General features: G+C 40.1%; 1 protein-coding gene across 1 annotated transcript in view; it reads right to left on the bottom strand.

Annotated features, from left to right (window-relative positions):
- The window catches only part of LOC124802804 (cyclin-K), a 67906-nt gene that overhangs the window by 34473 nt on the left and 6045 nt on the right, over positions 1 to 27388 (bottom strand). Inside the window, exon 3 of the mRNA XM_047263808.1 lies at positions 16947 to 17078. Within this exon, the coding sequence (XP_047119764.1) occupies positions 16947 to 17078 (132 nt within the window). The remainder of the gene's footprint in view (positions 1 to 16946; positions 17079 to 27388) is intronic.

Below are 27388 nucleotides of genomic sequence, written 5' to 3'. Positions count from 1 at the left end.
TTCAATTAAAAGGTGTCTGACCGTCCACAGCTGAGAGCAGTGGGGACAGAGTGGGGGAGGATCACCGCTTAAAAGATGTCGATGGCTAAAAAGACAGTGCCCTATCCGGAGTCTAGCTAAAATTACCTCCTCCCGACGACGCGTTCGGGAGGAAGAGGTCCAAGCGCAAGGAAGGGCTTTCACTTCCCGCAATTTATTATGGGGAAGTGTTGACCAATGCGCATGCCATAAATGAGCAACTTGGCGACATAAACCGCTCCGTAGATCGGTACACGGAAGAGACTGAATAGCTGGCCAAGGAAGAGAGACTGCAGCCTTGGCCGCTATATCGGCCGCCTCATTCCCACAGATACCAGCGTGTCCCGGGAGCCAGAGGAACGCCACTGAGACGCCCCCCAGGTGGAGCAAGCGCAGACAGTCCTGAATCCGGTGGACCAGAGGGTGCACAGGGTAAAGAGCTTGGAGACTTAGGAGAGAGCTGAGAGAATCTGAGCAGATTACGTACTGTATCCACTGATGGCGGCGGATGTAGTGGACAGCCTGGGGAACAGCGTAAAGCTCCGCAGTATAAACCGAACACTGGTCGGGAAGCCGAAAGTGATTTGGGGTGTCGCCAACAATATAGGCACTCCCTACACCTAACGATGTTTTCGAGCCGTCGGTGTAAATAAATGTGGCTTCCGTCAGTTGTGCACATAGAGCAGCAAATGCCCGACGGTAGACAAATGTAGGGGTACCATCCTTGGGAAATTTACATAGGTCTCTGAGCAAGTCGATCCGGGGACGGAGCCAAGGCGGTGCTGTACCCCAAGTTGTCAAGAAGGTTTTAGGAAAGCGGAAGGAGAGAGAATGGAGCAGTTGACGGAAGCGGACTCCCGGGGGTAGTAGGGAGGAGGAGCGGCCTGCATACCCGACATCAAAGGAGGCGTCGAAAAAAAGGTCATGGGCTGGATTAGCAGGCATGGAAGACAGATGGCTAGCATAACGACTCAGAAGGACTGCCCGCCGATTGGACAGCGGAGGTTCAGCAGTCTCAGCATAAAGGCTTTCCACAGGGCTGGTGTAAAAAGCTCCAGACACTAAACGTAATCCATGGTGGTGGATAGAGTCGAGACGCCGAAGAATAGACGGCCGAGCAGAGGAGTAGACTATGCTTCCATAATCCAATTTCGAGCGCACTAAGGCGCAATAGAGGCGGAGAAGGACCACTCGGTCCGCTCCCCAGGAGGTACCATTCAGGACACGGAGGGTGTTAAGGGAACGCAGACAGCGAGCCGAAAGATAGGAAATGTGGGAGGACCAGCACAGTTTTCTGTCAAACATAAGACCCAAGAATTTAGCGACGTCGGAAAAAGGAAGGTTGACAGGACCTAGATGTAAGGAGGGCGGAAGAAACTCCTTACGTCGCCAAAAATTAACACAAACGGTCTTACTGGGTGAGAAACGGAAGCCGGTTTCGATGCTCCACGAGTGGAGGCGATCGAGACATCCTTGAAGACGTCTTTCAAGCAGGCTGGTCCGTTGAGAGCTGTAGTAGATCGCAAAATCGTCCACAAAGAGGGAGCCCGAGACATCAGGAAGGAGACAATCCATAATTGGATTAATGGCGATGGCAAACAGTACAACACTCAGCACGGAGCCCTGGGGTACCCCGTTTTCTTGGGAGAAAGTACGAGAGAGAGTAGTATTCACCCGCACCCTAAATGTGCGCTCTGCCATAAATTCACGAAGAAAAAGGGGCAGCCGGCCTCGAAAGCCCCAAGAGAACAGTGTGCGGAGAATGCCTGTCCTCCAACAGGTATCGTATGCTCTCTCCAGATCAAAAAATATTGCTACCGTTTGGCGTTTCCGGAGAAAATTGTTCATGATATAAGTGGAGAGAGCAACAAGATGGTCAACGGCAGAACGATGCTTTCGGAATCCGCATTGGGCTGGTGTTAAAAGACTGCGGGATTCCAGCCACCAAGCTAAACGGTAATTCACCATACGCTCCAAAACCTTACAGACACTGCTCGTGAGAGAAATGGGGCGATAGCTAGAGGGGAGATGTTTGTCCTTTCCAGGTTTCAGAACGGGTACGACAATAGCTTCCCGCCATCGCCTGGGAAAGGTACTGTCGGTCCAAATTCGATTATAAAGGCGAAGGAGGTAACGCAGGCTATGGGTTGATAAATGCAGCAACATTTGGACATGGATACCATCCGGTCCTGGGGCGGAGGAGCGAGAAGAAGAGAGGGCATGTTGGAGTTCCCGCATGGAGAAAACAGTATTGTAGCTTTCGTGATTTTGAGAGGAGAAAGCAAGACGTCGCACTTCCGCTGCACGTTTCTTCGGGAGAAACGCTGGCGGGTAATTTGAAGAGCTCGAAATCTCAGCAAAGTGCTGACCCAATGAGTTAGAAACTGCGACGGGGTCCACGAAGGTATCATGCGCGACAGTGAGCCCAGAGACCGGGGAGAAACTAGGCGCGCCTGAGAACCGTCGAAGCCGACTCCAAACTTCCGAGGAGGGAGTGAAGGTGTTAAATGAGCTAATAAAGAATTTCCAGCTTGCCTTCTTGCTATCGCGGATGACGCGACGGCATCGCGCACGGAGCTGCTTATATCGGATACAGTTTGCCAAAGTTGGATGGTGACGGAAAATGCGAAGAGCACGTCGCCGCTCACGTATTGCGTCACGGCATGCCTCGTTCCACCAAGGAACTGGGGGGCGCCGGGGCAATTCGGAGGTGCGTGGTATTGAACATTCCGCAGCTGTGAGAATAACGTCGGTAACATGTGTGACCTCATCGTCGACGCTGGGAAAGCGACGGTCATCGAATGTCGCTAGAGACGAAAAAAGTGTCCAATCGGCTTGGGCAAACTTCCAGCGTCGCGAGCGCATATATGGCAGTTGAGGCTGCAGTCTAAGAACACATGGAAAGTGGTCACTCGAGTGGGTATCATCAAGGGCGAACCATTCGAAGCGCCGAGCTAGCGGAACAGTACCGACCGCAAGGTCCAAATGAGATAAATTTGTCGTGGAGGCAGACAAAAATGTGGGGACCCCAGTGTTGAGGCAGACTAGATCCGCTTGGTGGAAAACGTCTAGCAATAGTGAGCCACGTGGACAAGGATGTGGAGATCCCCAAAGCGGGTGGTGGGCATTGAAGTCCCCAACCAGCAAATAGGGGGGTGGAAGCTGATCAAGAAGATGAAGGAGATCAGCTCGTGCCATTGGTGTGGACGATGGAATGTATACCGTACAAAGAGAGAACGTGTATCCAGAAAGGGAAAGACGGACAGCGACAGCTTGGAAGGAACTGTTTAAAGGGATTTGGTGATAATGGAGAGTATCGTGGAGCAGAATCATGAGTCCTCCATGGGCTGGAGTGCCTTCAACAGAGGGGAGATCATATCGGACAGACTGAAAATGAGGGAGAACAAAGCGGTCATGGGGACGCAGCTTTGTTTCCTGAAGACAGAAGATGACCGGCGAGTAGGATCGTAAGAGGATCGACAATTCATCCCGATTGGCTCGAATGCCGCGGATATTCCAGTGGATAATGGACAGAAAATGGAGGAACGTGACCAAGGGTGCTGTCAACTCAACGACTGCTCAGAGCTTGCGACCGACAGCATGGAATGGCATTCAGTCGAAGGCAGAAGATCCTGATCCATAGGTTGGTCAGGAGCAGCTCCTGCCACCAACGATCGGCCAGTTGACCGGTCATCAGCAGTGCGCCTCGGCGACACAGAAGACGGCCGAGGGCGATTTCCGCCAGGTGGTGCTGTAGATGGGACACGCCTTGGCGGAGAAGGAGAGGAACTGTGTTTCTTCGTAGCTTTCTTGGAAGTATGATGTTTAGATGAAGGAGGAACCGATGGTTGTGAAGTTGCGGTACGTAAAACTCTTCACGAGAATGCTCTTTTTTCGAAGACTTGGCGTCTGACTTTTGGGCTCGAGATTTAGCAGAACCCGACGAAGGGTGAGCCATAGAGTGGGCAAGCGAAAGTGGTGAGGTTGAACAGGCGATCTTTGCGCTGGCCGATCTGATGACCGTGGTACTAAAGGTGAGGTCGCAAGTCTGCGTGGCCGCCTCCTTTGTTGGCCGAGGAGAAGCAAGGACAGTGCTGTATTTTCCTTTCTGAGGCACAGTGGGCTGTCGACTGGCGAGTAACTTTCGAGCAGCAAAGGTCGACACCTTTTCCTTCACTCTTATTTCCTGGCTGAGTTTTTCGTCCTTAAAAACGGGGCAATCTCGAGAGGAAGCAGCGTGGTCACCCATACAGTTGATGCAGCGAGGGGATGGAGGTGGACAAGCACCCTCATGGGCATCCTTGCCACACATAACACATTTGGCTGGATTGGAAGAGTACTGGCTGGTGTGATTGAACCGCTGACATCGATAGCAACGCGTAGGGTTTGGGACATAAGGGCGAACGGAAATTATCTCATAGCCTGCTTTGATTTTTGATGGGAGTTGAACTTTGTCAAATGTTAAGAAGACAGTGCAGGTTGGAATGATGTTCGAGTCAATCCTTTTCATAACCCGATGAACAGCCGTGACGCCCTGGTCAGACAGGTAGTGCTGAATTTCTTCATCAGACAATCCATCGAGGGAGCGTGTATAAACGACTCCACGCGAGGAATTTAAGGTACGGTGCGGTTCCACCCGGACAGGGAAGGTGTGGAGCAGAGAAGTACGCAGCAATTTTTGAGCCTGGAGGGCACTGTGTGTTTCTAACAACAGGGTGCCATTCCGTAATCTGGAACAAGACTTTACAGGACCCGCAATTGCGTCGACACCTTTCTGAATAATGAAAGGGTTGACCGTGGAAAAGTCGTGACCTTCGTCAGACCGAGAAACAACAAGGAACTGTGGCAACGATGGAAGAACCGTCTGTGGCTGAGACTCAGTGAACTTACGTTTGTGAGCAGACATAGTGGAAGGTGAGGAAACCATTGCGGAAGAATCCCCCATGATTACCGGCGTCTCCGATGGCGCGCTCCTCCCTTGTGGGGGCCCTCACCGAGGGCACACCCGCCTTAGGTGATTGTTCACACCTCAGGTCACACCTCCCGACAAATGGACGGAGGGACCAATTGGCACTTTCGGAAGGTATCAGCTCGGGTAATCACCCCTCCCTGGGCCTGGCCGTTACCAGGGGGTACGTACGTGTCCTACCTGTCTACCCGGGGCGGGGAATTACGCGTTACCCTGTCACCGGCTACGCATGGAAGTGCGTGGGTCGGCCTTCAGACACGCACAGGGAGGAAGAAAGAGACAGGGAAAGGAAAGAAGAGAGGTCTCAAACGCCGCAGCGGAGAAAAGGGTAAAGAGAAGAGGTAAAGAGAAGAGGTAAGGAAAAGAGAAGGACGAAAAAAGATGAAGACATACAAGCAAGGAAGGCGAAGAGTGCGGTACATTTACAAGCGTCCGTCTCCGGACGTAGGCACAAACCATACTCCCAGAGGGGGAGAAAGGGAAGGAAAGAGCCAGAGGTGAGGGGGGGGGGGGGGGCAAAGATGGGGGATGGGGAAGGATACGGAAAGGGAAGGTATGCAGCCCGGAAAGGAAGGAAGGCCACATTAGCTCGGGGTCCCGTGCTCGCTACACACGTATCCACAAAAGAGTTGTGTACACCCTGGGGGGATTGGGGGAGCTGTGTAGTAGCTGAAGGGGACTATTTTGAAGGTGAGTAGCATCAAATAATTGCATATGAGTAAAGATTGATTTTATAAATAAAAGTCTAATATCTCTTGAATAGCCTTTGTATATTAAAATTGTAATTTTGAAAAATGTTTGAATAATGGTCCACTTACAGTGTCTTTAGTACATTTCTGCTCTGCACTCATCACTTAAGTTCATAGTTTCTTTCACTACATGTGTCAGATTCCTCTGGCACTGATTTGCAAGCAGCATGCATTAAACTAGTTCCATAGTTTTATAGGATGGCTTCGTAAATTAATAATAGCACTGCTATTAACCCTTTTCCAATAGTACTCATGCCATACATACTGTGATGTATTGATGACTTACTAACTTGTGTATTGTTAAGCTTGAGATGCTTGAATCCAGAGAGAACACTCCAAGATAGGAAAGCAGACACACTACGCAGAGAGCAAACCATTGGTAGTGTTTAGGTTACATGAGGTAAACAGCAATGGCAGCAGTCTGTAAATTGCAGGTGGCCAGGACAGTCGCCCCAGGGTACAAGTTTCAGTTCAGAGAATTAATTGATAACTCCATCCAATATCTGCGCAGTTTTGTAAGGTGTCACTGTAGATGGTGGTTGCAAACAGGTATGTCTTAGAATGTGTAACAAGCCTAACACTAGCTCCTGAGAACAGTAATATCAGCTTGTTCACACAGGTTAAAGTGACACGGGAAATGAGTAAAACTGCTGGAATAGTGATCCCTACTCACAAGAATCCCCAGGAAACAGGAAAATGATGTAAAACTCTGTTGCTGCTAGCCACAATTGGAAGGGCTATGATTTTTAGCTTTCAGTTGACCACTGTTGCTACCCCAAATGGGATTTTATTACAAGAAATCCCTACCTATAGGTAAGGAAGAGGAGGGGGAGGAGCTGAATGTGGTTGGCCAAGAGGCACCCTGTGGTTGCAGAGTTGCACGTCAGATTGTAAGATGCCTGTAAGGTGCTGGTGGATTGGCAGGCTCATGGCAGCTAGGGAGAAAGCAGTGTGCCACACCCAATCCTTTAAAAACTCCAACTTTTCGTATTCAAAGTGTTCTCGATCAGATCTTTGGGATGTGAGCCTTGAAGAAGATTCAAACACAGTATTTTCTCACTTGGAGTGCTGCTCTCAATGTTTGTACTTTACATTGCTGATAGTGATTGCTATTTCTGTTAGTTCTTGACCTATGACCTCAGACACCGACTTCTGTTGTGTCAACAGTCGAATCCTTTGCTTTTTCTAAGGTTTAGAATTAGCCTTCAGTGGAGTAGTTTAGTCTGAATACAATGAATGTGTTATTCAGACCCTTGTGTTCCTTGAATCTCTTTTTAAAAGTATCCTTATCGAGTTCCAAAGTCCGCACCTCACGCAGGTACCCAGCGACAATGTTTGGTGCTGATCTAAGCAATCACCTGCCATCACTGGAAATTTGTCTTTCTGCATTTGCTCCAAACTGCTCAGATTTGCAGACCAAACTGTATCCCACCTCCCCTTTATCCTCGGTTTCTAACGTTTTTTTGGATGACAAGAGACAGTGGTATTGGGTTGCAAGGCACACACTTGTCTCAATTCAGTTATCTTGCATATTGTGTGTAGCCGATCTTCTTCTCTGGGTAATAGCTACGTCGATCTCCCAAAAGCTTCTTCGCCGAAGACTATAGCTGGTTAAAGAAATTTATTAAAATACTTCTCTATCCTTGAAATAATTTTGGTACTCGTAAAATACTTTTCAGTTCAATCACTATATATTTTCAACTTTCACAGACAACAACTTCTGCAAGCTAACTTATTCCTCAAACATTAGACTCATTTACACATATTCAAATAATATACATGTGTCTTGCTTCGTTCATAGCCAAGACTTGAAGTAATTCAAAAGTCTCTAGTCTTCAACAAGTCCAATACATGAATGAACATAGAAATCTATATTCAATTTTTCATTAGTCTTTTTACAATCAACATAGACACTAAAAAGCACAGAATACTACATGAAGTTTCCTTGTTCTTCTCAACCCATACATGGAGACTGTGGACCGTGCAGCAGGTACTTGTCTGCCACCGTTATCTTTTTCTCAATACCCCCCCCCCCCCCCCGACCTGCACATACAAATAGGCGATGCGCAGGAGGACGTATTCATTTCTCCCACTCACCTCTAAAATATTGGGTGTTCGAAATGGTGGAAGGCCAAGTGTTTCTAGAATTTGCTCTGAAATTCTCTAAGCACTACATATGCCCCCCCTTAAATCGAACACGAGGTATTTTATACAATCATTATGTAAATTTATATCACACACAATTCTAGCAATATACACACCAACATAGATCTTTGTACTCATTTAGAATAAACTCTAGCTAATCTTTCATATACTCTCACTCTATTTTGGCATTGACCCCACATATTCCATCATGATCTGGTAAGTTATTCTATTATTTAAGATTTGTTAGGACTCTGTCTCAATTTCCAATCACAAACTCCAGGTGTTCCCGACACTTGAGTGCTTTATTCTTTATTCTAATTCTTTGCACTGCTTCTTTAATACACAATTGTCTTATTATTTATACACTTTTTGTAGTCTGGAGGAACTCTGGGCAAAATAAAAGTGTTCCTATTGGCACTCATAGAACATAATAATACTAGTGAAGTATAGAATTGAAACCTACCAGACTCATCCCTTTAAACGTGTGACTCGTGCCACGATACTGCCCTTTTCCCTTTAGGAACAGTGCCTATATCTTACATGGGTTGATCCCAGGAGTACCATTTCTCCTTCTGTTTTGGTAGGTACACCCCTTTCTTAATCCTATCCTTCTATGGTACAGGTCAATCCTCTTCTTGATGCCCCTGTCGGTGCAGTATAGGTCAGCCTTTGATAGGTCTGCCTATCCACCCTTTTTTTCATCCAATAAATGTCGAGTGCACTCTCTGTATCCTTCTTGAGTTGGCCTCCTGGTTCATTGCCCTAGCATACATCTTTATGTATACTATTCTTAAATATTCTCTGGTAAAATTACAAATTACTTTACACCTCAACTTCACTTTCCAATACTCCATCTTAATACCCTAGAGTCCTCTTTCACTCCTCACTCCTACTATATAAACGGATATCATGCCTACACATAGTAGATGCTATGTCTACCTGTATTTACCAACTCCCAGTAGATACTATGCATTTTCTCAAGAGACTAGCACAACTGACTCCAATTAACTTATCCCTGTTTTATACTTATTGCCCCAGTTCTCTTGCTCCTGCTTCTCTAGGCAAATGCATTGATTGTTATTTTCTTATCCAGAACCATCACATATCAACAAAGTAATATGTGCATCTACTCAGATTTACAGATGTCTATTCCCTTACATCCCTTGGCGATTCGGACATTGCTTCAGTTTTCTAATCTGTAATTTTCATGTTTGTGTGTGTGTGTGTGTGTGTGTGTGTGTGTGTGTGTGTGTGTGTAGCCTGATTCTTCAGCCTACTTATGTGAAGTTCAGTTGTAGGTTCTTTGTAACTACGGCAAAAGAGAAGGACTTCTGCGATAGAAGTATATGAATATGGAAAGAGGGAAAAGATAGGTAGATACTCAGATGAGAAGTAAAAAAGGGAACTGTAGAAATGGTTGCTAAGATCGAAGAAGAGAAAGCAGATAGCCTCAAAGACAGGAAACCCTTCCCACCCCCCTTCCCCAGGATCCCTACTTTGCCGGTACTTGAGTAAGAAGCCTGAGGAGGTATGATGTTAAACGTCTCCTACAGAATGGACATTCTCACATTCACCTCTGAAGTCACCAAAGAAAAATATTAGCAAGCCCTATGGAATGGCAAATGGTGAACAATCAATCACACTTGTCTGAGAGGGTTGTCTGAAAGGTGTGGTGTGTGTTTAGTGTTAGTCATACTTGTACTTAAACTACCCACCCCTTCCCATATTAATATAAACCCTCCCCTATACATCACATCTCAGAAAATGTTGTATAAAAAATAGAAAATTATACACTACGATAATATAGTTGTTTAGTCATTCAGTTTATACTATACTTTTATACACACATAAAATCCTCTATTCATTTTATGTTGTCTCGACATCACTTGGTTTAAATAGTACCATCATATTGTACCTTTCACTCATATAATATTTTATTCGTTTCATTTCATGTCTAGAGATCACTGTTTATCCGTGATTCCCTTGAACTGGTCTCAATGTTTTAGTCATATCCGATTTCCTAATTACTAACAATATAGGATAGTTTAAGAATTCAAGAATAGATTACAGAATAGTTTAAGATTTGAAGGGAATTTGGTGCAGGAAAAATAGTACAGAAGAAACACCGTAAACAACTCGGGATCCGACGGTCGTCACTCCACCTGTTATGACAGGACATTAACATCCCTGGGAGATAAATGTGACTCTGCCCGTATCCCATGGATCTGATATTAACCTCACATGAGCAAGTGCAGACCAGTACTTCTCATTAAATTGTGTGTGAAGGTCTCCCCACAGCAAAACACTCACCACTTTACTCGGTAACACAACATTAGGTAAAGTTATTCTATTTTCTACTTTGTCATGGACAAGTTTGAATTCTTCGCACAAGTCGTCCATAACCTTGCTAGCATCATTAAGTTCTGAAAAAGCAACCGTTGAAATGTTTCTGGAGATTATACTCTCGGTAGCTTATCAATCTTTAATTAGTTCAAATGGTTCTGCCAAACTACTTACATTTACAATGTCCAAGTTCGCTATTTTTCCTTTAAAACTTCATCCTATATTATCTACTCGGGAACTAAAAATGCGTGCAGTAACACCTGGGATTTTCGACTGAATAATTGACATTACTTCCTTAGGTCAATCCGTGCTCTTTTTCAAAGTATTCATTTCCTGTCTTATGGAATTAAATTTAACATTACATACAATTTTACAAAATTTTAATTTTTCACTAAATTCAGATTCTACATTATTGTATTTATCTTCAATATCAAATTCTAATTTTTTAGTTAAATCTCGAAGTTGCTCAACCTGTCTCTGGCTAAACTCCGTAAATAGTTGATTAACTTGAGTATTCAAGAAACTAGTGAGTTCACTCTTTAAATCTAACTTCACATTTTCTACCTTATTATTTAAAGAGTCAATTCAGTCTACCAATTTCTCATACCTTCACGCAACTAGCTAAATTCCTTATTAGGTTCATCTACTTTTGCACTTAGCAATCCTAAAGTCTTATTCTGAACGTCCAATTCATTATTTACTTGAATATTCACTGTGTATTTCTCTACTTAAATTAGCACTCTGTTCATCTAGCTTTTCACTTAAAACGGCTGAATCAGCCTTCTGGTCATCCAACTTAACATTCAACTGAGTATTTTGAGCTTCTAAATTTTTACTTAGAGTAGTAATTTGAGCATTCGACTCTGTTCTCTGAGTGTAGCTTTAGACATGGTTCTTTAATTAAATTTGCTACTTCAGCCCAGTCTGGCATTTTCTTATTCACTGTCATAGCCACAGCTGGTTCTGCTAGTTGCTGTTCTTGATGCGTAACTTTATTGATTTTAGACCTAGTAATCACCTAAAAGAAAATTCACCACTGAGTACAATAACTACGCTAACAGTTTATCATTCAACAGTTCCTTCAACTTTATCAAACAGTGTTTTTCCTCACCTGGCGTAGAGTTCTAGCTACGTTGGTGAGCAGATGTGTAGTCAGCACCAGTGGACAGAACTGACACCAGCGGCATTGAATGTTGGTTTCAGCATCGTCGGCGGCAAGCAGATGCGAAGTCAGCACTGGTGAGCAGCAGCTGGTGCATTTGGCGTCTGTGGCTGGTTACTGCGGTGACGCAATGTACGTGTGTGAAAACTGCTTACTCTTCACACCCAAGCTTCTTAGTAGAAAGGTTGAGGTCTTTTCTCCCGTTTTTTCTTTGTTGCTGCTACGTTCTCCCGTCTTTTACTATGTTGCACTCGCCTCTTTCTTCCATTGGTTTATTGGACTCAAATCAATTACTGGAAACAGTTCTCACATCTTGTTAGACCTAGTTGCTATGGCAAATCATATCTTCTTCCTGTTTCTGTCTTGAAATTCCCATTTTCTTTGGGTCCTGCCCCTTAGGTCGCCACATTCTCATGGTTTCTGACGATACGAGACAGTGTGGTACTGGGGTGCAAGACTCGCATGTCTCTCACAGTTGACTTACGTATTGTGTGCAGACGATCTTCCACTCAGGTCAGACGGCTGTGTCTGATCTTCACAAACTCTTCTTCCCCAAAGACTACAGCTGGTTAAAGGAATTTCAAAATAGACTTCTTTCTACTCTTGAAATGATTCTATACTCTCAGGATACTTTTTGTTCAACTCTCTTATATTTTCGTCTCCACAATAAAACAACTTCACAAGTTTCACAATCAAATGTAGGTGTCTTTAGTTCAATTCATAGTTCATTTGTACACAACAAATACAGTCGTTACACCATCACGGAATAAAGCATGCTTGCTCCTTGTACTGGACATACAGCTTCTATGGCGCAAGTGGCAAACACTTGTCCGTGCCGTCACTATTGCAGCATTCTCCCGATTCACATCCACCCTGCACACACAGAAACTGGTGGCGAGATAGACACATCTTCACTCTCTCACCCTCGTACTTAAAATATCGGATGTTCGAGATGGTGGAAAGCCAAGTGTCTCGAGAACTTACACCGACATTCTCGAGGCACTACAAGTTAAGACACAGCAACAAACCTAACAGTGTTTTTGTTATATACAATACTTTCTTTCTTCCAAGTCCTCACAAAAGCTCAAAGCAACAAAAAAAATGTCACTAGGTTTATGAATCCACAGAAATGAAGCCAGAGCAACAATCAGGCATGTCCCATTCCTCAAGCTGCCATTTAAAATGAGTTAGGACCTGTATTTGGTCTAAAATATTTTTATGTTCGCACGGCGTATACTTCATATCATCATAACCAACAATCAAAAAAAAAATTATTTTCATGATACCTTCTGCCTTTAGGATCACAAATTCACATTAGTTTTTGACAGTGGTGAAACTCCTTGTGACTATGGAGGTTTGTGCAGTTTTACTAACAACAGTAGCAGAAGAGCAAATTTTTGAAAACAATGGTAGTATAATTATCTGATCTTTAAGTGTGACTATGCATCATCTATTATCCACCTGCAAGTGAGTGGTCCTCTATTCTCATTTTGCATATGACTGATGCATATCAACAAAACCTGAAGATGCAAACCAAAGTATCTAAAACTGTAAAATGAAATGTTCAGAAGGAACACATTTGTTACACACAATGAAACAGTTTGTTCAGCAACCACACACATTATTTTTACTTTTTCTTTTTGCTCAAAAGGTAACTCCATAACAGCATGAACCAAAACAATGACTACAAATCTTACAGTGAACAAGAAGAGCCCAGACTGTTTACATCTTAAGGCTGTTCTACACATTTTCCCATTAGAATATCTTACTAACACACATTTTCATCTTTGCATGTACATTCTCAGAGTTCCTTGTAAGGTCAAACTGTTGATGGAACTCCAGATGACTATCACTCTGCAATCATTGGCAGAGCTTTTACCAACTGAACTATCCACTGGGGAAATGGCTTAGCCACTATCTATAGGCTTGTTTCCAGAATGACAAATTCTGCAATGCACATCTGCGAGAGATATCTTCTGAAGTCGACTGGCAGTTGCTGACTGATCTCTGACGATATTTCCCCAGACAATGACGGAACATCAGTGAATAGTTTTGATCTTTACCAGAGCCTCTAAGGCCACAATTTACAGCTTGAGAAAACACTTGTTGTGAAAGCCTGCACTCTATTACAAATTCGTAACAAATGTTTGCCAATGTTATCAATGATGATAAATGATCACCTGCACTACAATATCATTCACATATCAAGATTATCTCCCCCCAACCCCCCCCCCCCCTCCCCGAGATGTTGGGACTACCATTCATGAATTGTTACTATCATATTTGTTGTACCAGGACTATCCTGTCAATTCAAATGGGTAATGCATCTCCTTAGCAAACGTAACGACACAAATGCTGTTGTGATATTGTCCACAGTGCATGCATACAATCAACTGTCAACCAACTTGGTGTTATTGATTACACACTCCTCTAACCAATCTCAACAAGGATAATACTGTACTCAAATTTTCCAGCAATTTTGTCCAGAATCATCTACTGGTAGGGATTCATTGGTTGATCTGCTATGACATTGTCAGTTTCCATGCATACTGACCTTCTACTTTAGTGTCAACTACTGGAATGGTATCTTACATTTTTGAATTCAAGCAACTAGTCATACATTCTCTGTTTACTTTAACAACTGCATTCATAGTGGCCCTCATTATACCAAGAATTCAGCTGTTTTTCACTCCCTCTGCCACAGAAAGCTACCAACATCGATATTTTATGGCAGCAGTGGGTCCACACTAACGCAATTCTGCACAGGAACATACCACTCGGTAACCTTAATAGTTAGGTGCAGTGCCATGCATCACTATTTATCTATTCTGGTGGTAGCAAGTGGCTTCATACTGGTACTGACAAGTCAGGGCTACTTGGTGGCAGATTTGCTGTTACTATGTAGTAGTCACTAATAGTTACGGTTCCAACCATGTATGTCACTATTAGACAGGCAACAAAATCCTACAGGCAACAGGTAAAACAATGTATTTTTATAAATAACTGTTGTCTCCTGTCAATATTATATTGTTTGTCAATTACTGCTGATTAAATGTATTTGATCATTAGAGTGATGGAGATATAAAAGAGAAGCCATGTGATAAGCAAAAACTGACGTCTATTAACTGTGTAAATGGTAGCCTGAGGAATTTTAACTGGATAGTGCGAGTCAATGTTGTCGTGTTGTGGTCTTCAGTCCAAAAGCTAGTTTGATGCAGCCCTCCATGCTACAATCTCGTGTGAGCCTCTTCATCTTCGAATGAAGGATGCACCCTACACCTTCTGAATCTGCTTACTGAATTCGTCTCTGTCTCCCTCTACAATTTTCATCCCCCCCACACTTCCCACCAGTTCAATTGGCGATCCCTTGAGGTCTCAGAATGTGTCCTATCAACCGAGCCTTTATTGGGTCACTAATTTATTGTCTCTCCAATTCTACTCAATACTTCCTCATTAGTTACATGACTGACCTATCTAATCTTTGACATTCTTCTGTAGCACCATATTTCAAAAGCTTCTTCTCTCTTTTTGTCTAACCTGTTTATCATCAATGTTTCACTTTCATATGTGGCTACACTCCACAGACAAATACCTTCAAAGAAGACTTTCTAGCACTTAAATCTATACTCTATGTAAACCAATGCCTCTTCTTCAGAAATCCTTTTCTTGCCATTGCCAGTCTACATTTTATATTCCCTCTACTTCGGCCATCATCAGTTATTTTGCAGCCCAAATAGTAAAACTCATCTACTACTTTAAGTGTCTAGTTTCCTAATCTAACTCCCGCAGTTTCACCTTATTTAATTCGACTATATTCCATTATTCTCATTTAGCTTTTGTCGACGTTCATCTTGTATTCTGCTTTCAAGATGCTGTCTGTTTTGTTCAACTGCTTTTACAAGTCCTTTGCTGTCTTTGATGAAATTACAATGTCATGGCACATCTCATCTCAAAGTTTTTATTTATTCTTCCTGAACTACTCTTAATTTTTCTTTGGTTTCCTTTACTGCTTGTGCAATGTACAGATTGAAGAACATCAGGGACAGGTTACAAGCCTGTCTCAACCACTGTTTCCCTTTCATGTCCCTTTACTATTATAACTGCCGCCTGGTTTCTGTAAAAGTTGTAAATAGCCTTTCGCTCCTTATATTTTACCCCTGCTGCCTTCAGAATTTCAAAGAGTTGTCACATGCTCAAGGAAAATTTGCTGTGCAAGTTGCCAGTTTATGATACTGCAGAAACAAGAAATATAGATAATTCAGTCCTTTAAAGAGGGGATTATTTTGCTATGTGTGCATTTTCTGAAACTTTCATTTAATAAATTGTTTCAGCAAAAGTAAAAGATGCAGGAAAATGTGGTTTAGAACAGCAAGGTGGTTGGTTATGATGTTTCTCTGTGAATCATAAGAGGGAAGATTCGCGCACAATTTTGGGGCTAGAGACTGCTTTGTGGAGTTGAATACATTCGGGACTCAGGTACCATCACAATCTGACACATTTACATAGGCTCTGAAAAGAATTCTGCAGTACTATGGCTTTACAAAGACAATGGAGTGCCATAAAGTTTTAATTGGTGAATGATAGAACCGGTTGTGCAAATTCTGGATGTTTTGTGTTGTTTAGCTTTTTGAATAACTAACATCTGCATGGTGTGTTATAAGAATTGTCACTGAGAACTGTATATTTAGAATGATCAACAATTTGTGCAATACAGAACAAGCACTTTGTTTCACAGACAATCTGTTTTTAAATTTTTTGGTAACAAGTTACGGTGGATACCATAAGCTGACTACTGAGAGTGGATTGCATGTGAATTTTGAAAATGTAACTTCAGACTAGTACGGAATCGGTGGTTAACATCTAACAAAGAAGTACCAATACATTGAAAATCTTGTTCGAAGTCTCTCTCTTTTAATGGCCAGTTAAACCTGGTACCAGGAGAAACTTTTAATGGACCCTTTAAATACGAATAGAGCATCCAGTCCTACTACAGTTTTGCCAGTGGAGTAATATTTGTTTTCTAACAGGGCAGGTATGAGTGCTGCAGAAGAAGATACCATTGTTACCCTTTTAAGAAATAATCTGATAAAATAATGATAAAATTACTGTTTTTTCATTATGCTCCTTATTAATAGGGTTATGGTAAAATAATAGAAAAATTATATTAATGGAGACCTGTAAATATCAAGGGAAAAGTCCCAAATTATTTAAATCCTTATACACTGAACATTCCATTACAAAACATGTAATTGCAGTTGCAAATGGCGTAAAAGGCAAATACACAACATGTAGTAAAGATGACAACCATATAACCTATAGTCTTCATTATATCCTACAATGAATTCCAGTTTATATTCAACACTTTAAAAAACTGCCAGGTTTAAAATTTTGGAATATAAATGTTATTCTAGTTTTTAGTCTGAGTGAAAGATAACACTGAAATGCTCAAAATGCCAATAATGAATAAAAAAATTCTTCATTAACTGGACATTATGTGCTGTTAACCACTAGAGTATAACAATAACTACCAGTAATGATGCCATGAAGCCAACATTCTTACCTTTGGATCATCCCCAAATGTCAAAAATTTCTGATCAGTCAGAAGAGTTCTTGCTGTTTTAATTATATCCTTACATTTTTTTGGTGTTTCTTCAACTTTACCAGCAAGGAATAGGCAACAACATGCAGTGACCTAAAGCAAGAGCAATAATTAGCTGTGATAATATCTACTAATTCATGACCAGTAGCACAATAAATGAAACAAAAAAATACACATTTTGGAAAAACTCACACGGATCGCAAATACATTATACTTTAATGTATAATTAATTTTTTAATACACTATCCTGGATTTTCCATTGTTTCATTTTTTTAATAGTAATACAACACCCAATATGAAATCTTATTACAGGTCACCAGAAGAAGCACAACATACGACTGAAATATAAGCAAATGTGGAAAACCTTAAGATCTGACACTGCCAAAGCATACAAATAATAGAAATTAAGGGAGGATGACAAGGACAAAAGATAATCTGCATCATGTAAGCAAAAAAACAGTTTATCTTTCTTAAGACCAACATGTCAAATACCTTTTTCCTTTTGTGAAACTTATCTACCTAAACTTCCTAGCAGGTTCAAACTGTGCCCCAGACTGGGACTCAAACCCAGAACCTCTGCCCATCTGGCAAACAGTTTTAATCTGTTACGCAAGTTTCAAATCAGTCCATACACTGCTGGTGATTGAGCATTCATTCTGAATTCATCCTGTTTGGTATCAACGTTTAATTTTACTCAACCAACTCAAGGGATTTCTATTATACCTTTATTTCTGGCACACGCGAATTCCGAATAGTCAAGTCTGAGCTCTTGAAACGCAGCAGTCTGAGCCACTGGCATCATGTTTGGTTACTGCTTCACAGTGTTCACATGATATCTTCCTTGTGTCTTGCAAACATGAACTACCCATTCCAATTTTTATCCAACAAAAGGTTTAAAGAAACTTCCCCAGAAAACTGTAAACCCAATAATGACAATGGAATTAACTGTAGAGTTCCATCCATTCCACTGAATATCTTGGAAATGCTGAACCTTGTAGTATCAGGTGTCAGCTTTGACACATGATGTCATCAAAACAGCAGACAGAATTGACTTTTCAGGCTATAGATAACAGCACATACCAGTGTTATATTGAAACTAACACCTCAGTCAGTCAATGTGTGCATACCAGTTACTGGCAGCTAATGGAGCCAACATAAATGTTCCATTATTTTAGTACCTTCACCCAATATCTTTTTTTACTACAGCGGTTACACAGGTAAAGTTTTTTTTTTTTAAATATATCAAATTGTTGCTAGTACGTTATGGAGATCAAGACAAACTACAGAAACATGATGTTATTTCCACTGAGAATGTAATTTGTACTTATTTAAACCACTATAGGTCAATTTTTGCTATGCAACAATTTTCACCTAATCAAATTCATAAATATATGTCATATGACAACCAAGCCACAACCATGGTCTCTAAATTCTTAGATGAAGCTAAGGGATGGTCTCATTTGTGAACAGATGGATATGACTTCTGTTTAAAATATGTATTTGTGTATAAATATTTTGACTTATCAATAAAGTTATTATATGGTAGACTTATAATATATGCAAGAATTTATAGATATTAATTACACTGTCTTATTTTTGTTCAAGATATAAATTTAGTAATTTCTTCTTACACAGTCACCAATATTGTGAACAGTTTTGAGGTATGAAGGAAGTTTTGACCGTTGTCTAGAACAGGACTCACTTTTAGGGCAAACGCTATAGCAAGTTATACAATAAACTCTTTTGCCTTAATATTCTGAGAAGGCTCTTTGTGTTAGAAGGAAACAAAAGCAAGACGATTTATTTTCTTCAGCACTGGCACCAAAGTGAAAAACAAAGCCACATTTCAGAGAAACTGCAAAGCATGTTATCTAAATCAGACAATGAAATGCAAGATGCATTTCACATGTGCTTTAATTGATATGATCTTAAAGAAAACGATTAATGTAGCCAAATAAGAGCTGTTACTAATTATCAGAGCAAGGAAAATAAGGAAACAGAGGATAACTCCATTATGCTACTGAAGTTATATTCTTGCAGATGTTAGTTATAAAATTTTGCTACATTGTATTAAGGTTCATTGCAGGAAGCTTAAATTTATGCTGAGCTCTGGATCCAAAAGTATATGAATTACGAAGATTATGAGGCAACAAAATGTTAAAGTACTGGACTCACTACAACAATTTGATTAATGATCAATATTTTTCGATATATTCCGCAATGCATATCAATACTATTTCATTATCTGTACTGGATTTAGTAACGGCCAAAAGACAAACACCTATTTTGTGTAGAAACAGGACTTGATAAATGAAAGTTTATGTAAGTTCTGATAACAGCATAAAAAACATTTCAATTGCATTTTGAGGAATTATCTGACAAATCACTTCGTACCACACTGATCAGGTGTCTCCTAGTCTTGCACGAAAAGTGAAACAGTTTATACACTCTGTAGCACAGCAAGGGAAATCTCAGAAGACAATGTAATTCTGACATTACAATGTAACAAACCATTTTACAAAACTTTTACAAGAAAGACTGATAAAACAATAACTATTGCATTAACACAGAGAAATTTCAGCAATAAATTAGAAAAATGGTGACTGTCAGTTCCACTTCACATAGCACTTAATGACAGTGACCACCTTTTATGCGACTCAGATGGTCTCAAAGCAGAGAGTGGCAGAAATAGGAGTATATGTATCTATAATCTAAGAGTAATTAATCTAATTTGAAAATGATGCTATGACATACCACATATTGTGCAGACATTTAACATATCAGCTTTAGGTGGAGAGTTTTGAACTACAGTTCTTTAAGATACCATGTTTATGTCAATTGCACTGTAGCACAACTGAATACTTTGTGTACTCTGGTTTTCTTTGTGTTTTTAAAATGAATGAAGAGTCTAACCCTCGTCCATGAAGGGTTTCAAGTAGGACCCTCACAACACCACCAGGGATTGGCAATCCCTATGACCACTGCATGTCTGTTCTGCCTTTGTATGAGCACAGAACACTGACGCAGGCTGACACCAAGAGAGGGAGACTACGATTGTTCCCCACTTCACTCCACTCCTCTTCAATGGTTTAAGGTTTCATTTTCTTATGCTCATGCCTGACTGAAACAATATAGTGTCTGAATTCTACTCAACCATAACTAAAATGACAACAACAACAGAACTTCCAACAACAAAACTCTTTGAAATAATTAAAAACAATACATCACTAATGAGACATCTGTAGAAATTTAGGGTTTTTGGACAAGGACAAAAACTGAAATTAGCCAATGAAAAAAACAACTGAAAACAAATAAATTGATGAAGCTACAGTTAAATACACCATTCAAAGCATAAACTTAAATTAGTAAGTATTTCTACTTTGAGCATTTGGCATAACAGTATATAATAAGTCTGATACATAGAGAACTAGTGGATTCATAGATAAACATAAACACTGAGATCGCAAAAGCAAATAGAAGTTATAGCACATCTCACCACTACAATTCAGACATTATACATTAATTATAAAATAAGGACCTGTATTGTAAGGACTCTGATATTAACCAAGGAGTCAGACTTCATTGACCACTGTCGTTCACTCTTTTTAATGTTTGTATTGATGACATCATTCATAAATGGTTGATTACATTAAAAGACACATTAAGAATTGATAATTTTAATTTTATTGTGCTGCTATTTGCTTATGATCAGCTTATAATAGGAAAGACTGAAGAAAAGGTTCAAATTTCACAACACAAGTTGAGTCAATTGCAGCTAAATAAAGGAATGAGAATACAGACAGATAAAGCAGAAGTAATAGCATTTCAAGGATTTGAAACCATAAGAGCCAAGATAGGTGGACAAATAATTTAATTATTAAGTCTGTTTAAACACCTAGGGTCCAATTTTAAATTTTCCAAGTCATATGTCATAGAGCTAAAATTGGTCAGATTCAGAACTTCTGTGGAATCATAGAATGTACATTAATATGTAATGTACAGAAAGAAAAAGTAACTAAGCTTTACAAAGCTGCTGTATGGTAGCAAATGTTGGACTCTAATTATAGATTAATTACAACCAAATGTATCATTAAAGATAAAGTTCCTTTGCTTTGTAGCAGGATATTGGATTACAAAAGAAACATTGGTATTGGTCATGAACTAAAAGTAGAACCTATCCCAAATATGATTGAAAGATGAATACTGAACTGGAAAGGCCATGTCTAACATATGTCTGATAATAGGATAACTAAAGCTACAACACTATTCAACCCAATAGGAAAGAGAAATGTTGGACATCCTTTAGAGAGATGATGATAGCAATTCTGAGGTGGAACAGGTGAAAGGCCTAATTCTAGGAGACTGTGGAGGTGATCTAAAGTGTATTTCACAATTCATGTTACAGACTACTACAGGTTGTAGAGGGGACTTCATAGATCAAGTTCTACGCAGCAAGCTATGTCCCAAAACATCATCCAATGACACTACAGAGCATCAAAGTTATAGGCAGTGGCAATTTAAAATGTATGTATATACAACAGGATTCTGTAATGATGTTACAAACTTTGTAGGATGATGGAGATGGATAAATGTATCAATTTGAAGTAAGGGTCCTTGTACCAGAAACAAATGAGTCTAAAGTTACAATTGAAAACCATTCCGATACCTCTGATAGTGGAACACATGCACCGGTAGTGTTGTTGCTAACATTGCAGAGTAGGTGACTTTCAGAGGTGGTAGTATGGACAAAACAAGAAAAAATGTCTAATACACATGGGCTCTAAAATGCATGTCTTAAGCGCTACAAGCACTTGTTCAACAGAGAGGTGTTTCAAATAGTAGCGAAGGTGAACAAGTGCTCATAGCTCCTCAGGTATGCATTTTAGAGCCCATGTTTACTGGACATTTTTCCTTGTTTTGGTCCATACTGCCGCTTCTGAAAGTTGTGCGTCCTAAGAAAGTTCGTAACATCATGGAATCACCCTGTATATATGTACATTTACAGACACCAGCACCTATAACTCTGACATTCTGTAACATTATTGGATGACATTTCTGAACATGGGTTCTCATGTAAAACTTTATCTACTAAGTCCTCTCTACAACCTCTAGAGGTGTGTAACACGAATTGTGAAACACACTGTATACGAACATGTACAAAGAAGTGTAGGATTGGGAAACAATAGGCAGGAAGCTCGACTCACGACACGTCCTCACGGCTTTATTTATGCCGGTACGTTTCCTACCTTCCAAACTTCACAGAAGCTCTCCTATGAAACTTGCAAGACTAGCACTCCTAGAAGAAAGGAGATTGCACAGACATGGCATAGTACCAGCCTCGGGGAGGTTTCCAGAATGAAACTTTCATCCTGCAGCAGAGTGTGTGCTGATATGAAACTTCCTGGCAGATTAAAACTGTATGTCAAACCAAGACTTGTAACTCGGGACCTTTGCCTTTTGCAAGCAGATGCCCTATTGACTGAGCTGCCCAAGCAGGGCTTATGACCTGTCCTCACAGCTTTACTTCCAGCAATACTTCGTTTCCCACCATCCTATGGGTAATGAGTTATGCTTGAGTAGTTCATTTGGTAGAGTACTTGTCTGCGAAGGGCAAAGGTTCCGAGTTCAAGAGTCTGTCGAGCACACACTTTTAATCAATAAGAAAACTGCAGTGCACACCACACTGCAGAGTGAAAATTTCATAGAGAAATTCAAACATATGAACGCCTGTTAACACTACATCCATCAATGAGAATGATTTATTTCACTACACCTGGAACAGAGAAAAGAGGAAACCAACAGAAGAAACATTTTTGTGTAAAGACAGATGATTATGAGGTCCCATACTCTGAGGAGCGTAGGGGATGATGAAGGAGACCAGCACCGCCATACTGGGCAAGGTCCCAGCAGAGGTGGTCTGCCATTGCTGACACAGCATAAATGGTGCACCTCATAACAGATTACCAAGTACTCAATGGTAAGCAGGGGCCTAGTATCTGTGCAAGCTAACATATTTAATTACACTGTAGAAACACTTCTCAACAAGAAAGGTTTTTAACTCTAACAGCTGTTACCCTCTCCAACCTCTTTATGTATCTAGGCAGTTCAGTGCACTCATGGGAGTACTTTTTTAGGCTAAGTTCAGTGTCCAATGATCAAAACTGAATGAAATTAAGCTTAATGAGATGCTCACTCAGGCAAGTACTAGAGACATTAAAATATCAAGAGATTCTCATAAAATTACAGTGAAAAATAATATTAGTATGTCACAAGATTCTCATAAAAACACCGAGAAAAATAATGTTAATACATTGTATCAGAATATCAGGGGAATAAAAAACATAGTAGATGAGCTTCTTGTTTGTGTAGCAGATTTAGAAACTGAGGGTGGAACAGATGTACTATGCTGTCTGATCATAATGTAGTCACAGATATGGAAAAGATAATGTAGATGGATGTAAGCTTTCAGTATATGTAAGTAGACTCACTATGGAAAGAGGAGGAGTTGCCATAATGTTAAAATTTATCATAGTGTGAAAAATTTAGACACTAAAATTTTTTGTTTAGAGCAACATATATAAGCATGTGCATGTGAGTTTAAAATAAATAATGGTTCTTTTATGATTGTAGCTGTGTATAGGCCCCACTGGGAGATTTTTAGCTGTTTTTGAAAACCTTGGAGTTTTTGTTGTGCTATCTGTCACACAGAGGGAAGCAAATTACTGTTTGTGGGGATTTCAATGTATACTTTCTGGAAGAGTTTGATAGAAAGCTTGACCTTTAAGTATTATTTGGTTCTTTCAGTTTGATGTCAGATATTGATTTTCCTACTTGGGTGGTACAGGAAAGCAGCACACTGATAGATAATGCATTTATACGCCACGATACAATTTAATCAAAGAAAAACTTTTCCTGTTAATAATGGTCTGATCTAATCATGATGCACAGCTAGTTACAGTATATGACATAGCTCCATACTTTAATCCAAAACAGTCCTCCTAAATAGTATGTTAAATTAACAATTTAAAAACTGCAAATTTTAAGGAAAGCCTGCAACAGACTGTGAACTTGATGCTAATTTAAAATTTAACCTATTTCATGATAGCTTTGTGAGTATAGTTGAAAACAGTTTCCCTACGAAAACAATGCAATATAATTGTGAGAAACCACCTGAAAAGCCATAACTTACTAAGGGATAAATGTAAACAGCAAAGGGAAACGTATCTTACAGCTAGGAGGAGCAATGATCTAGAAACAATGGAACATTATACAAACTACTGCATTGTATTAAGAAAAGTTATTAAAAATCCAGACGTATGTGCATTATGTCTGAAATTAGCAACTCTGATAGTAAAATTAAAACAATGTGGAATATTGTTAAAAGGGAAACAGGGCAACCAAGAGTACAGGAAGACTATTTCTATCACACTCAATGAAAAGCTTGTTAACAAAAAGTGAGAAGTAGATACTTTTGAATAATCATTTTTAAGTGTTGTAGAGAAAATAGGATCCAGCTATTCATTATAAAACTTAAGGCAGTATATGGAAGAGGCAATACCTATGTAATTTACTAAAACATATTCAACCCACTTCTCCTACTGAAATTAGGAACATAATAAATTCACTCAAAAGCTAATGCACACATGGAATTGACGGCATGTCCCACAGAGTGCTAAAAACTTGTTCCCAACAGGTAAGTAGGATTCTCAGCAATATATGTAGTAGTACACTGAAACAGGGCATTTTTCGAGACAGACTGAAATATGCGACAGCTTTTTCCTAAATTTTTGAAAGAGTGCTGTATTCAAAAGTTGTATATAAAACAGATAGTGAGAAAGGCAGACACAAGACTCAGATTCATCGAAAGAATCTTAAGGAAATGTAGCCTATCCACAAAAGAAGTGACTTATAAGGCACTTGTTCGCCCGATTCTCGAGTATTGTTCATCTATCAGAGATCCCTGTCAGGTAGGACTGATAGAGGAGATCGAGAAGACACAACAAGAGCGGCACTTTTATCACGGGATTGTTTAGCTGGTGAGAGTGTGTTATGGAGATACTAAACAAACTCCACTGGCAGACGTCACAAGAGAGACGACGTGCATCACGGAGATATTTACTATTGAAATTTTGGGACAGCACTTTTCAGGAGTCAGACAACATATTACTTCCCTCCACATACATCACGCGTACTGATCACAAGGAGAAAATTCGAGAAATTAGAGCCAATACAGAGGCTTACCGACAATCATTCTTCCCACGCACTATTTGCAACTGGAATGGGGTTGGAGGGATCAGATAGTGGTACTGAAAGTACTCTCGGCCACACACCATTAGGTGGCTTGCGGAGTATGATGTAGATGACATTTTTGTAAATATGAAGTACTAACAAAATTTCAATTTGGTCTTCAGAAATGCATTTCAACAGAATATGCTATATCTGCTTTCACTGATCAAATATTAAATGCTCTGAATAACTGAACATCACCCATTGGGATATTTTGTGATCTCTCAAAGACTTTTGACTGTGAATCATGAAATTCTTCTAGATAAGCTTAAGTATTGGGGTATGAGTGGGACAGTGCACAGATGTTTTAATTCATACTAAACTGGAAGAATGCAGAAGGTTGAAATTAACAGTAAAAATAGTCTGCAAAAATCAGCAGAGTCCTCTAACTGGGTACGTATCAAGAATTGTGTCCACAGGGTTCACTCTTGGGTCCCATATTGTTCTTAATATACATTAACAACTTGCCACTCCATATTCAAGAAGATGCTAAGCTAGTTTTTTCTGCTGATACAAGCATTGTAATTACACCCAACATACAAGAATCAGCTGAGAAAATTGTAAGGAATGTCTTTCAGATAATTATTAAGTGGTTCTTTGAAAATGGACTCTCACTAAATTTTGAGAAAAAACAGTACGTACAATTCTGTATAGTCAATGGCATAACATCATTGATAAATAGAGACTTTGAACAGAATTCGGTTGCTAAGGCAAAATATTCAAAAATTCTAGGTGTGGGTGGGTGCGCGCACATGCGTGTGGGCGCGCACGTGCACATTGATGAGAAATTGAATTGGAAGAAACACATTGATGATCTGGTGAAACTAGTTCAACTGCTTATGCTATTAGGGTTATTGCAAATGTTGGTGACAAAAACATCAGTAAATTAGCCTACTGTGCCCATTTTCATTCACTTCTCTCATATAACATAGTTTGGGATAATTCATCATCAAGAGAAAAAGTATTCATTCCACGAAAGACATGTAATCAGAACAATATCTGGAGCCCACCCACGATCGCCCTGCAGATGTTTATTTAAAGAACTCTGGATATTCACAGTACCTTCACAATACATATATTCACTTATGAAATTCGTTATTAATAACCCATTCCAATTCAAAAATAATAGCGAAGTGCATAACTACACTACTGAAAGAGAGGATGTTCTTCACTATTTTGAGTTAAATCTGACTTTGGTACAGAAAGGGGTGATTACACCGCCACACAAATCTTTGGTCATTTCCCAAGTAGTATTAGGTCTGGCAGATACTAACCAACATTTACAGAACAAATTAAAAAATTTCTGAATGACAACTCCTTCTAATCAATACATGAATTTTTGGATATGAAGTAGTGGCATATATTGTGCAAAGAAAACTTGTGTTGAACTGACATTCCACATCATTGCGAAATGTTGTATTCACGGAAAAAGTATAAATGTAAAGAATGACATCAAAGTGGCTCTCATGTCCAAGTATTAATTGTTCTCCCTTTTTCTACTCATATAATGAGGTACACAGTTGTGTTTTAACTAAGGTTAACACTACTCGTTTGCAGATATCCAATTTCAGTTCGTCATCAACACACATTTATTTATGTATAGGGCAACTAAAGTAAGTGCATATAAGTCTTCAAATAGTTGCATGCAGGGAGCTCTTTTACAGCTATGTGATAAGATTCGAACAGTAATTTTCCGTACTGTAAAAATTCCATTTAATAAACTATTTGTCTTCTCACTGCCTTTCAGTACTTACTTGAGAGGGGCACTGGGCTTTGTGATACCTATTACATTGAAACCACAGTTCACTATTTGCTACTTCCCTTCCCTAAATGTCCAGTAATATAGTAACTTAGTGAGTTTATTTTATTTATTAATATTTTTGTGTTAGCTGCTGTACTTGTTTACGTAGTGGGCATGTTCACACAAACTACTGCAGCATCTGATGAGACTGATAAAAGTGAGTCCGAGCTAAATTCATCCAAATCCACAGTTGGAATCTTATTTGTCCCTAAGAAAAACTATAGATCACTTTACGTAATCTGAATTATTTTCTTGGCCTACTGTCACTGAGCACAAATTTGTGTTTCATATTTCAGTCATAAATTGGTGTCCAAAA

The sequence above is a fragment of the Schistocerca piceifrons genome, chromosome 6, assembly GCF_021461385.2.
Source record: "Schistocerca piceifrons isolate TAMUIC-IGC-003096 chromosome 6, iqSchPice1.1, whole genome shotgun sequence".
Classification (NCBI taxonomy): Eukaryota; Metazoa; Arthropoda; class Insecta; order Orthoptera; family Acrididae; genus Schistocerca; species Schistocerca piceifrons.
Note: the sequence above shows the minus strand (reverse complement) of the source record. Positions and strands in the feature narration are given on the sequence as shown.